At 41.5% G+C, this 13,902-nt stretch overlaps 1 protein-coding gene across 2 annotated transcripts in view; it reads right to left on the bottom strand.

Moving 5' to 3' along the window:
• The window catches only part of LOC115575026 (glutamate receptor ionotropic, kainate 1), a 27,237-nt gene continuing 13,335 nt past the window's right edge, over positions 1-13,902 (bottom strand). The window contains exons 4-16 of one of the 2 annotated variants that reach the window (XM_030406775.1): positions 11,233-11,414; positions 10,641-10,694; positions 9,999-10,172; positions 8,865-9,008; positions 4,713-4,820; positions 4,170-4,211; positions 3,732-3,845; positions 3,437-3,640; positions 3,112-3,335; positions 2,648-2,766; positions 2,245-2,462; positions 1,426-1,651; positions 1-1,098 (exon numbers count right to left, since the gene is read on the bottom strand). In XM_030406775.1, the coding sequence (XP_030262635.1) occupies positions 809-1,098; positions 1,426-1,651; positions 2,245-2,462; positions 2,648-2,766; positions 3,112-3,335; positions 3,437-3,640; positions 3,732-3,845; positions 4,170-4,211; positions 4,713-4,820; positions 8,865-9,008; positions 9,999-10,172; positions 10,641-10,694; positions 11,233-11,414 (2,099 nt within the window). In that variant the 3' untranslated portion in view covers positions 1-808. The remainder of the gene's footprint in view (positions 1,099-1,425; positions 1,652-2,244; positions 2,463-2,647; positions 2,767-3,111; positions 3,336-3,436; positions 3,641-3,731; positions 3,846-4,169; positions 4,212-4,712; positions 4,821-8,864; positions 9,009-9,998; positions 10,173-10,640; positions 10,695-11,232; positions 11,415-13,902) is intronic. The other variant, XM_030406785.1, reaches the window with a different exon arrangement.

Below are 13,902 nucleotides of genomic sequence, written 5' to 3' on the forward strand. Positions count from 1 at the left end.
TAAAAGATTAAAGGGATGTAATGTTCTCACATAACTTTAGTCATTCTGAAACAATTCCAACATGACGAAACTTATACATGCAATGTTTATGAACTTCATATGATACAAAAGGCAAAAGAAAAGAAAAGAAAAGAAAGAAAAAAGTGTACACCGTGAGCAACTGATGGCCTGAGTGTCAAGCAACTTGAATAAAATCTTGAGGGAGCACTCATTCATAAACAAATTGGAAACAACCATATATTTTTTTTTAAATACAAGAGTACATACAAAAGTGGTAAGAAGTAGTGTTGTTATGTCAAAGTGTGCGCTATAAATATGAAAAATGCAAACATTTTCTGACAGAATACTCTCAAACTTACTGCAGTTGTTAAAATAAAACTAGCAAACATGCCTCAAAAGATACAACTTACCAACAATATCATGGCGTGACAATGACATTTGTTTTCACACAAAACAAGTTTACAATGTTACAGTTTTTTGCAAAAAAAAACAAAAACAGCAAGGCCAAGATGGTCAAGTGTCATGATGTCAGAAGTTAACAAGCATACGTCGTCATAAAAAGGGGTTCAAATGTATTTTTCCAATTAGGACTAAAATGTTCATGTGCTCTACATCGAAACTACGGAAAACACTAAACTCTGGCTTAAAAAGTTTTTTCTGTTTTGATTGTAACAATGCAGTTCAACACATTCAGACTTCAAATTTTCGTTGGCCCAGTGATAACTGTTAGTCCTCTGAAGACAACAATGACAACGCTAATGTGTAGAGGGTTCATAACAGTCATTGAATGATCAAGTCCCTTAGTGTGTTAATACTTGTTGTGCCATTCGCACTGTCCAACACTCACCTCCTCAATGTCCAGGTTCTTCCTTGATTTGTAAATAAATTCTCCAATTGCTACAAAAACTGAGAGGACAAGTCCGGCTGCCAGCACAATAAAAATTCCCCCTATGTTCTCCACACCCAGAGCGCTGGCCTCCTTGCTGTCCTCCTCTGGACAGCCATTCCCTCTCCACCATTTCTCCTTCATCATGTGCAGCTTCCCTTCCTCCTGAAGCTGCAAGATGGCAATGGTGACCTTGTCTCTGTAAGGGGAGCCTACAGCAGGGAAACAGTAGCAGGATAAAAACCATCTTTACCGACATTACCAGTGATATAACCTATGAATGTCTCAATTTGCACCATTAAGTTCCTAATACGCCATGTTGCTAGTTATAACTCATGTTGCATTGAGAATAGTACGTAATCAATGAAGACCCACTTAATTAGTCCATAATCATAGCCATCACTCTATTAGTATTTTCACTTAGCGTGGTGTTCTAGACAATCATCTTATGTAAAGTTTGGAAACAGAAGTAGAGGAACACAATCCACAACTCTCAGACTGCCCACCCCCAATTACTGTGTTTCACTCATCTTTCTTACCAATCGGGGTTCCCACTCCATAGCCCTTTGAATCTATCAAGCCACCAATCTGTGTGAGGTTGCAGTTACGCTGGCTGATGTACTCGATGCTGGTCGACTCCATCAGAAGAGCGTAGTCCGTGGTAAGCACCCTCTGTATCCCCTCCCGGTTGTTTTTGACCAAAGCCGTGTTTTTCCTGCTGCTCATAAATGCCCACATTTTCTCATAAGTTGAGATCTTAGATTTCTGTTGAATCAGAGTGGGGATTTATGAGGTTCAAAACATTGTATGTGGATGGTCAACACAGCAAAAACAACACTGAGTGCTACACAAAGCAGATAATGTTGATACATGGTTTTATGTGTTTGATAAGACGGCTGATGCCTGTTTGTAATGTCTCAAAGGAAACAGTATTTCAAGATCCGCTGAATGGAGCAATCATCCTGATGCATGTCAGGAGATGGGACGTGAAGTGTGTACAAGTCTGCCCAGGTTCTTTCCATTTTCTCTGTACATTCAGATAAACATGTTGCTGTGCTCCAGGCAAAATAATAAATCCTGATCTTAATGGAAAAATTGCCCCCAGTTTTTTTTTTTTGTAATGCTGCATTTATGAGCAAGTTTCTCAGATACTAACCTTTGATGCTTAACCTGTTTTGCCAACTCCATTTTCTGCCAACCCATCGGACAGTACATGCAATATTACTAAAATGACCGGGGACTGATGGCTCTAGGGTAAAAGTTGTCATCCACAATAAAGTGGTGTTCTTGTTTGCATCCCTTCCCTCACTGGTGTACTGTTAATGTTCCCATTTATCGTACAGTGGAAAGAAGGTTACCTTAAAAAAAGTCATGGTAGAGCCGTCTCTCACAGCACCGTACTCTATTTTGGTTTGTTTGGCCAAGTCGTCTGCAGAGTCGATTGGTGAGTCCATTCTCTCCACAGTGAGGAAGGCAGCCAAGTTGGCAGTATATGAGGAGATTATGATCAAGGTGAAGAACCACCATATTCCACCAACTATCCTTGTGGAGAGGGCCTTAGGCATCAGTTCAGATCCTGTAAGATAGCAACACAAGGTACGTCATGAAACAATAACGACTTAAGTGTGCAACAAAAAACAACACTGAGGGCGACTAGTTTGTTTTTTCCACACCAGGTGCTCTAACAAAGGGGAACTTAAGGTATGACATTTCATGCCAAGTATAAACACAGCACATGTTATACCATTGTAATTGCAGTACCTTGCTGCATAAGTGCTCCAACTCCAAACCAGACACTATTTATTAGAGTGAAGTTGTTTTCAACCACATCTGAGTCTGGATTGCAGGGGTGAGGATTGTACCACTCATAGGGAGTGAACCTAAGGGTGAAGAATTAAACAGTCACAATTAATATTGTAAACAATGACATGATGACAACAAGATAAGACTCTGACCAAGGACACAGAAACATTACTGTGGTCAGTTACTACAGCAGTATGCAGTAAAGCTATATGACATTGAATGATGGCCTATTCATAACAACATGGCGATATCAGCTTGTGCATTTGACTCTGCTCTACCTAAACCAGGAAACAAGTTAAAACTTCCTGCTGAATTCGTGCTGCTAAGCAACCTATTTAGTAAAGCTTGTCAAGTGTGTTTTCTGCACAACTTCTACAAACCAAATCAAATTGTTTCACCTTTCTCTTCAAGTGGCAGTTTACCTGGCAATAACAAACAGCACACAGCTGACACCAAGGCATGCCAGCAGCACATACATCCAGATATCAGGAGACAGCGGGTTGAGGAAGGAGAATACTCCTGGATTGGTGCCATTGGGTTTGTGGTAGAGGATGCTGATGCCCAATGTCATAAAAGGCTTGGAGAAGTCTATGACCTTCTCCCTCACATAGGTGATGGTGAGAGGGGCCACAGCCAGGTCAGCCACCTAGTACAGAATAAAAACATCAAGCAGGGTCACAGGTTAAGATAGACGATACTGCTGATTCCTTGGATATTCCCTCTTTTATAATATGGATTGGTACTCACATGGTCAATGAGTTCTCGCACCATGCCGTTCCACTCGCCCTTGTCATTCTGGGCTCCATATTTGCCATCGGACACCAGTTTTACCTCATATGAGAAGCCCAAAATGTTGGAGAGCTCTTTGAGCAGGTCCAAGCAGTAGCCCTCAAAGCGATCATTTCCATACAGCGGCTTATCAGATTTCTTATACATGACGTAAGGATTTTCCTGGAACAAGGCACATCATAGAATTCCTTAGTCTTATTGAGACATTCATGATTGCAAATGCTTTTAAAAGGCATTTTACTTATATTCATACCAGAATAGTTGTGACAATGAGGGTCCTGTTGGCCATGGAGTCGGTCACATTTGTAGATGAGTCCTTGTTGTTTTCTGTTAAATTAAGGCCTGTTTGGGAGTTCCACACGCCAATCTGTAAAGAAAAAAAAAAATCCAAATTAACCAGACTGACTGGACATCAAAGATCCAAAGTAGCCTGAGTCAACCTCACGTGATTAGTTAAAACAAAGAAGGGAAAAGAAACACGTACCAGGAGGCATAAAAAATTACAATGGAAGAAGAACCAGAGATGTTGGGGAGGGAAAAAAGGAAGGTCCATTACAGAAATGCTGAACATTTATTCCCACCAGTACCTAAAACGTATTTATTTGAAGGGGAAACGTCACAAAGGGCAACAGGTAGAGTAAAACTAGTAATATATATTCCTTTAGTCTGCCAGGGCAGCTCAAGCACAGACCTTTTTCCACACTTTATTCAGGCGGTTGCTGCCTGCGATTGTCTTGCAGAAATAATAAGGAGAAAGCATTTTAATCACAAGGCCCTGAACTAAAAGAAAAACCAACAATGAATAAACAGTGATGATGAATTTTCAGGACAAATGTGAAAACTTCTAATTGTTTTAAATAAAATATAACTCTCTTTGCAGCAGAGATCTTTCACTAACAGATAACAGGCCTGTATATGACGAATCGGAGAGCAGCACTGTCAACATGATTAAAGGAGCATCCACAACTTTTGAGCTTGAAATGACAGCTGCAAGTATTTGCAGGATCTGTCTGAATACAGTTAGAAGCATAATCATGACACAAGACTTCAAGATACTATATATTGTTTTAGGAGCAAGTAATCATTCTGTAACTTAAAGAGGTAAAAAAAGAGGTTTCAGTGTACATTACTGGCCTTTTTGTCTATATTTTTTCTGCTCTGTTCTACACAAATGTCTTGAATGTCAACAGTAACAGCCTCTACTGACAGTATGGACACGGGTGAGATAGTTCACCTTCTCCAAGCCATCTTCCTTCAGGCTGATGACATCTAAATCAAATTCTTTGCGCAGGCCGTCCGTCTTGTTTATAATTATTTGTCCCGTCAAGCCGTTCCATTGTGCCTGTGGCAAAGAGAGAGTAGAAACAACACCAAAACCAGTGAATGCCTCAGTCTTCATTGTCATACACATGCAAAGTCAAGCAGAGGCCTGGAAAATTGAAAAACAAAGCTTTAAAAAATTAATAATTGATGAGCGCTACATTAAGCAAAGAACACTGACAAAGGCTAACTGCATCTTAATGGGCATTTTTACATCAGTTGCATCCTCAACGGAAATACGAAGTGACTGAACACGGTGGACGGTGATGTAAACGGAGCAGGCAGGCATAGCCTCAGTCTGAGCAGGGAGCAGCGGGTGGGCAGAGGAGCTCAGAGATATTTGAATGCAGTTGATAATGAAGTGAGAACAGCTGAATACCAGTCAGGTTAAATCTCTATCACAGAGGGCTCAGAGAAATGAGCTGCATCTCAATTCTGCGCTGACAGACGAAGCTCAGAAGCCAGTTTTGTTATGGGCAGATGGCGTATCTACAAATCAATACATAGACTGTGAATGTGCCAACGTCAGGCCCATGGCATTTCATGGTTTCAAAATGTTTCTGGCAGCAGATCAAACAGTATTGAAAATACAATTAAAGAGGCAGTCCACAACACAATGTAGTCACGCATCAAACCACAGAAACGTGGAGACTGGAGCAAAACATTCCTACTTTAGACTGTTGCATCTATCTAATGTATAGATAATTATAATAGTTTTAGATCTGACTCAGCCTGCCCCCCTTTTTCTTTCATCCCGACCACTGTGAAGGCTTCAGGGGGGCTCACACAGCGACAGCATCGTCATGGATGAACCTCCTGAAACTCAGGCTGAGGAAGAACCATCACTGCCATACACGACAGGAAAGGTGGATTGTCGGCTCACCGCTAAAAATAGTTTGTAATGTTCTGACTCTGAATTTGTGAGTATTGATTTTTTTATTAACAAGTGTTCAATGAAGTTACCTGGCTAACTGAGGGATCCTGCCTAGTGCAACACTCCCAGCTGTTTTCAGAAGCCAGATGTTTGACTGACGGACGTGATGTACAAAACCAAAGCTGACATTCCCTGTACTTTCAGATGAATAGTGTTTTGCTTACAGAGTAGCTGCCACAACACTGCATCTGTCCTAAAAGAAACATAATCTAATCACATTGATGAAAAGGCCTCAGCTGTGGAAACAAAAGCATGCTGCTGCTTCCTCATTTACACATCAATGAGCAACTGGGTTTCTTGTGATAATCTATACGCAACTTGTTGAGAACAGTTTCATCCTTCTGCGCAAACACAAGGCAGTACAGTAGCTCTCTAATGAGAATCATTACAACAAGGCCTGTTGATGAGAGTGAGTAAGCATACAAGTAATAAAACTGTTACTACGTTTACGAAAAAGGACATTAGCTGTTTTTGGACAGCAAATGGAAAATAACAGCCGAATACATCTGGGAAATAAATGGGAGAGGAGCTCTGTCACTTGTTTATTTAAGAAAGACATGTCTGGGCACTCAGAGTGACGCAAACACCACTAAAGCTCCAAAAACCACCACGCAGAATACTCAAGCTCTCTGCATGAATAAAAGGCTTCTGGGGACTTTGTGTCAGAAATGAATTACAGGTGTAGTAAGAGATGCCAAACGCGCTGAGCCTTTGTGTTTCATCATCTTGTTCTTACAGCCTATAAAGAGAAACTTACGTCAGTCAGCTTGTAAGTGAAAATGATTTTACCGACTGATTGAAGATTAAACTCGAGCAACGTTACAATCGTCGAAAAGCTTCTGACATCACTTTCCAATGCAAAGATCTTCCGCATCTATAGGCGTCGACAGGATGTCATTTGGTGAGTTGCTCTTTCATTAGACCGCTTCGCACAGTCGTTGCTGCGCACGTCTCTGAAGCCTGCTTGACCCCTAAGTCCAGATTTATTCCTGTCATTAAGTCTCTTTTCAAATCCTCACCAATCGAAAGTGCCTCTGTCTCAACCATGTGTCGGTATCATTACTGTACATGTAGTGATGACATGGATCTCCTCGGATTGGAGCATCCAGATGATGCAAAGGATAAGAATGAGATTGAAACACACCACTGAATCCCCACCGAACGTCCATCGGCACGCTGGACAGAGTAGCAGCATCCCAGTGAGAGAACCACATCAACTCCTCCTTCAGGCCTCGAAACTTGAACTCTTGAGTTTGTCTGCTTAACTTTTAGTATTGAATATGTCGCACAGCACTGATTCCCGGAGGGGGGAAATTAGTTTTTCGTCTTCCTTCCCCCACGAGAGCTGAGTACCGGCTGACCTACAGAGCAGCACCCAGTGTCTTCCTGAAGGCCATTTCTGACAATACAGTTATCAAATACAGTCTTATAGAATCATGTCAGTATTTCTTCTGTCTTAACCAATAAAACTTACATTCTGACTGCTGAAAATGTCTCAATCTTCCCACTTTGTCTGTTTACGGTATCAAATTCACACTGCAGAGACTGCAGAGTGATCCGCCACAGTGAACATCTTCGCTGATTAGATTGTTGTCAGAGTTACATTATTGTCATGTGAATGCAAATCTTTCACACCCGTCAAACAAGACTGTAACAGAAAGAGGGAGGAGGGGGGAATTCCTCCACGGGAAGCATACAATAATAACTTAAATAACTAAAAATAGGCATAAAGACGTCCAGTGTAGTTTCAGCTGTCACAAGTTGACTCGGAAACAGGATTACAAAGTAAAGAAAAGTTTCCACCATTTGTTGCCTCTTTGCCTGTCAGTAACCTCGCCTCTAATGTCAGACGCTGCTAATCCTTCCCCCTCCAGCTGCTGTGCTCAGCTCTTCCCACCTCTCTCCACCTGCCCACACACCTGCCCCTCATTCACCAAATCAGCCTCCACAGTGTACACACTGGCCACAGAGCTGAACCTAATGTTCTCGAGTTCCTAATGAAACTTGGTCTGCTTAACTTTTAGCATTGAATATGTCGCACAGCACTGATTCCTGCATTTTTTTCTGATTGCTTTTTCTGAGCTTTTACACTGACGCCTGGTGTAGAAAGAACTACACGGTAAGCTTTGGGAAATACTGGCTGGTATCGTGTCGCATATGCGATTTGTAGTAAATGGGCTGAAATGTGGAAATAAACCACCAGTCTGGTCCTTTTAAATCAATTTTCAATTCGTTGTATGTAGCGGGGCGTCGGGTTTATCTAGCAGAAGACGGAACGCAGAACAACAAGCTGTAATCACCAGTGGACAAGAAGCGCATATTTCATACCTCAGTGCGTTCATGTAGAAATGCTGATCACAAGTCTAATTCCCGACAACAAGTGCTGAGGCTCTAGAGCTGAAATGATCCTTCAATATTCTGTCCTCACTCGCGGCTGAAAAACGTGTTTGTCTAAGAAACGTCTAATTACAGACTGCAATACAACGACAAATTCAAATGAATGTTTCTTAGATGAGCTGAGAAAGTCTGCCTCGACAATTAAACAGGGATCTTTTCCACTGAACGGACTGCGTGTTTGCCAAACTGTCAGTGTTTGTTTCTCTTAAATGTGCATCTGTCCCATCGTCTCCTGTTCGGTTGGCTGTCAGATCAATAGTTCAGGCGGACTGTCATCCTTTTTTCTCATCTTTAATTACCTAAGATCTACTCGGCAAATCCCTCAAACAACGACGATCTGAAATTACATTTTGAGATATCGACAAGTATATTTTAAACCGACTACCAAGTTCCTTAATCGTCTCGTCCTGACTGCATTGAATGTTCATATAAAGAGCTGCAGCTCTCAGCGGACACCTCTTCAGTCGCCACCTGACAGCCCACTATTCTGAGACACCTCCAACATGCAGCACATGCTGTCAATCCCTGTCTCCGGAGAGGAACTGCTGTTAATATAATTGTCACACGCATGTTGCTCGTTCATCACATCTGATCTCGTAACTCTATTGTTTCTGCTCCTGCACCCGAGGAAGTGAGACCGAGGCAGCAGGCTGTGAAACGGATGGATGGATGGATGGAGGGCGGGAGGGAGGCAGGAAGAGGGGCGGGCGCCGCGCATTCAGAAACCAAACTCACGTCTTTGAGCATGTTCATGAAGCGTGATCCAAAGCGCCAGGGCTTGTGTCTGTGGCACTGAAGGGAGCTGACAGTGATCTGGGAGGCGCGTTGCGAGGCAGCAGCCACCATGTAGACAGCGTCGTACATCAGAGCTGCTTCGGTCTGAAAGAGAAACACGGGCCGTCGTCATCCATCAGCGGGGATCACAAATCACATCGTGCACTTATCACATCAGGACTGTTGACGTCCACGAACAGCACCACACGGCTCCTAAAAGCACACCCAAAGGCAGTGCAGTGCTGCTCTTACAAACTATGTGGAGGCCAATCAAACAGGCAGCCACACTGAGCAATTTTATTCAAAGCACCTTCCCTTGTGATTGTACACACAATCAGAAAGCAACAAGGCCGTATTCAGACTCAAGTGTAGGCGATGAGGGGCTCCGATTAACTCTGTGTATCTGTCTTGCACAGCGTCCCAAAATACGCTGCGTGTTGACACATTTACATATAATCTCTCTGTGATTGTGTCTGGATTTCTAGAGTGGCCTTCTCTGATATCAAAGTGTAGTCTTTGTCCAAATCTGACAGGCAAAGTTAGCATTATTTAAATAAAATGTTACATTTGAGTTCAGTTTGACCTAATCCTCCCTCTGATTGTGACAAGTGTTCTGAAGCTTTCCGAAAAAGGAACAAACCCTGGGAAGCTTTAACGACTCAACAAACAGTTTGTACTGTATCCAATTCTCACACACGTTCACATGGGAAACCAAATAAATAGGAAAAACAAAGTGTGGAAGTTAACTTGGCTAATGATAAAGGACCTGATGATGATCTCACAGATTAATTTCCTATCTATGATCTAGCTTTATATAGAATTAATGGTCTTTGACTTGTTAGGTAAGTTGATTTTGTTATGTTTGATCAGGTACGCCAGCTTCCTTCCTCACTCTCTGACTCTCCCTGTGAAGTTATAACGACAAGCGACCAAATACACTCTGGGTTTTGAGCATTGTTGGAAATGTTTAGAATAATGTAAGTACACAGCTCATCAACAAAATCTATAGCAAAGGCCGGGTTTATTCTTACATCCTTACTGAGAGACACAGCTCTGGCACTTGGTAGACGTCCAACATGAGGAAGGTAAACTCACCGTCATCATCCCCTCCATCATTCCAGTCTCAGCCTTGGATGGAGCCTGCAGCCGCTCCATGGCCCACCTCTCCACCACCGAGGCCACCTGAGGACTGTCTATGTTGAGCAGCCTGAAGCCCGTCATGTTGACCCCACTGTAGCGGTACGGCTCGAGGTCGAGGGCGAACAGGTCCTGTCGAATGTGCGACAACACAATCATCGGCGCAGAATTAATGTGGCTCTGCTTAAAAAAAAGTAGACTTGACTCACTCAGCAAGGGTAAAGGGACACTTGATTAAAACAGCAGAACGATATACAATGTAATGCCATGGAATTATGCCAAGGGCGCTGAAAAACATCCAGCAATCTTATTATAAAACAAACCACAGATGTTTTGAGTTCATCTGCATAATCTTTGCATAAGAGAATCTCGAGGTGAATACACACATCGAAGCCTGCGTAGGATAGAAGGACACTTAAATAAGACGATGGAGCGGTGTGTAATTGGGTGGCACGTCACCAAAAGTAACATATCCATCAGGTTGGTTTTTTTCAATCAAGTTTCAAAGACAAACCTTTAAAAACCGAAGCATGTAAAACAACTTAAATGAGTTCTTTAGATGTAGAAATGTCATGAATGTGCTCTTCTAAGTTTTCTTACCAGTGTGGTGAAGAAGAAGTGGTAATACTCAGTCATCATCCCCATGGACAAGATCTAAACAGGGTGAGAGTTGGGGGAGTGTTAGTGACTCAAAGGAGAGTTTTGCTGCAGCCAGGATGAATACCCTCTTCTTCTCTGAACGCCATCCAACCGTATCTGCACACAGGGAAACTACACATTCCATCCATTTTCGGAATCACCTCATTTTGTATTGTTTGCATAAAGAAGTAACCCAGTGAGTATATGTCACAATTTGCTCATGTTAGTGTAATGTTTCCAATTACTCTTCCGCGCCGCTTTTTTTTTTTTTTGCTTCTAAATGTGTTTGTCTGGCTCGAAAATAGGCTCCGCTTGGATTTGGAAGTGAACATACAAGGATTTCTGAAGGGGATAGAATTTTGACTAATCTTGCACATAGTGAGTATAAAACCAAAAGCAACACAGAAACATAATAACACAGACACTATTCTCTACTGCGGAATTCAAATTGGATTTTCTCGCAGAACATTTTAGCTGAGTTTTGAACCGAACGCTGAGGACAATGGTCTCTGATGGTGTCGACTTCTCGCTGGGAGACATTTGTTTGATTCACCTGCTTGAGAACGTCGGCAGACGTCTGGTAGGAGCAGTCAAAGATGACATAGAACTCCTTCCCCTTCTTCATCTCTTTCAACAGAGGGCGAGCATCTTTACTTCCTGTTGGCAGCTGGCGGATCTTGATCTTAATGCTGTATCTGGATGGAGCTTTGATCAACTCTTGCAAACGAATCAGTCCTTCAATTAAAAAAAGACAAGAAGACTCAACAATCACAAACAACAAACCTCCGGATGTTCAAAAGGATTCCAGACTGCGTAGTTTTGTTTTGGTCTTTAAGATCTAGTCTCAACATATAATGATCTTAATTACAAAAAGTCCTCTGACATCCAGCGATTTTACTACTGTCATAACATCTTAGGAGGACGTTTTGTTGCATCTATCGTGTGATTATTCAATATATCCATTCAGTCTGGCAGCAGTAATAATGGGTTTTTTCTCATTCTTGGCAGAGAAAAGGAACCAATCTTGAAATGAATCATCTGATATACAACAAAACAGAGCAATTTATTTCCACTGCGATGTCAAAAATTCCGATCACAAGTCTAACTCCAGACAATAAGTGCTGAGGCTATGGGGCTGAAAGGTTCTCCATCTTTGGATTTGCCGGTATCCTTCAGTAAACTGCCTCCGCTCATAATTGTAAAGCGTATTTGTAAAAGAAACATCTCAATGGAGACCGCTACATAACGAGAGAGCCTTACAATTGCATTCTCCCCGTGCATCCTGAGTTCAATTTATTTTCAGAAAAATATATTTCAAAATGAGTTTTAGGTTCATTTTCTAGTCATCTTATTCTGCTTGCATTTGTATAAAAAGCTGCAGCTTTCAATGCTCCTGTCAGTATCATCAGACGATCAAACGTTCAGTCTAACCTGCTCGACCTCGTGCACACAGACGTAAAGAAACAGTTAATGAAAAAAAATTTTTAAATTGAAAATTAATGATTTTATTCGGAATCTGAAAACATTATAAGGACTTTACTGTTGATACTGGGTTTATTAATGATGAGAGGCAGACTGTACCCTGTTATTGCATATAAATAGTGATTCCACTTGTGGGCAAGTTAAATCCAACCAGTGAAAACATTGTGTTTCTTGCCCAGCATGCTTTAAACTTGAGAGAGTTTAGATCGTTATTCTGTGATGCATGAATATCCGTATACCTATGTAACCCTAACCCAACCCAACCCTAACCTTACATAATCCTAACCCTAACACAACCCTAACCCATCTCAGCAAGAAAACCTGCTGTATCTAAACTGAAACTACTGGAACTGTTGCCAGCAAGCTTCACCTGCCCTCCCACTGGTTTGTATTGCCAATGATCGTCTGGTCTAAACAATTATCTCTGTAGCAAATAAGTCAAATAAGGGTTAGCCTAAGTTCCTAACTCTGACCTCAACAATCAACATAAAAATGTCAACATAATCTGGGTTAGTTAATTTTTGGTGTGGTATGGGGATTTTGAAAGTGTTCACCGGAAGAGCGCTTGTATTGATTTTAATACACTGTCAATTGTCCTCAGTAAGCTAATGTTGCCCTCTTAGCTAAGATTACTTCTGTTTAAACATAATTTTAGCCACACTTAAAATTCACATTTTAAGGAATTTGAGAAAAAAAGAAAATCGTAGCAAACATTCTGGAGCTCATCAGTGATGACAGGCGCCCCACCATTAAAATAATTTTCTTGCTCACCAACACTTTTTAAGCGTGGAAGTTTACAGTTATTCTGTAAAGCATAATGTTATGTAATGTTAGTTTACCCAATAATCAATGAAAACCTTCAAGGACTGGAAGTGTTGCTAGCTAGCTCACCTGGCCTCCGCTGGGTTTGTATTTCAAGTGTTGGCTGGGTATAAAAAAAACAACTCTAAAACGAATTTAGCTGCTGTACTATATGAGGCAGGAGAGTTGAGAGTATAACTGTGACACCAACAATCAACGTTACCATTTCCAAAATAATAAAATTCATTTTTGATTTTCTAGTTTGGTTACTATATTTTGAAAGTTTATACCGGAAGTGCGCATGAAAGCACTGCAAGTTCTTCATCGTGACCACTAGATGGCAGTGAACACGTGGTTATGTCAGCTCCACGGATGAAATACATGTCAGCCAGCTAATGTTTCCTCCTTTACTTGGCTAGCACTACTGGGAACTTACTTACTTAAAGAACACCGCGCCAATGTCCGTCTGGTAAACAACAAGGATTTTATTGTGGCCACAACAATCATCATGATTATTTCGCAATAATTTCGGCTAGTTTTATTTTGATTACTTCGGTTTGGTCCCTCTATTTTGAAAGTGTACACCGGAAGTGAGCCCGCTTTTAAAGTCTACGTTTACGCGATTGACTAATTTAATACTGCAGTTCTTCAGTTTGACCACAAGAGGGCAGTGAACACATATATATGATACGAATAAATGCTCTGTCCGCCCTTGAGAGCCTTACTCACACCATTAATAACATTAACTAAACATTAATGTAGTGTGTCGATCTAGAGGACGTTTATCTTTGTTCGTGTCTGGCTGCTTTAGTTACTTTTACAGAAGTGCTAGCATAAACTGTTGTGTCTTTACTGATGCTAGCTTGATAAATTTGGTTATCGCAGTTCCTCTTTGTGGCCACCAGGGGGCGACTTTTCACTGGACGGCTACTCAAATCAG

Source organism: Sparus aurata, chromosome 2, assembly GCF_900880675.1.
Source record: "Sparus aurata chromosome 2, fSpaAur1.1, whole genome shotgun sequence".
NCBI classification, from domain to species: domain Eukaryota; kingdom Metazoa; phylum Chordata; class Actinopteri; order Spariformes; family Sparidae; genus Sparus; species Sparus aurata.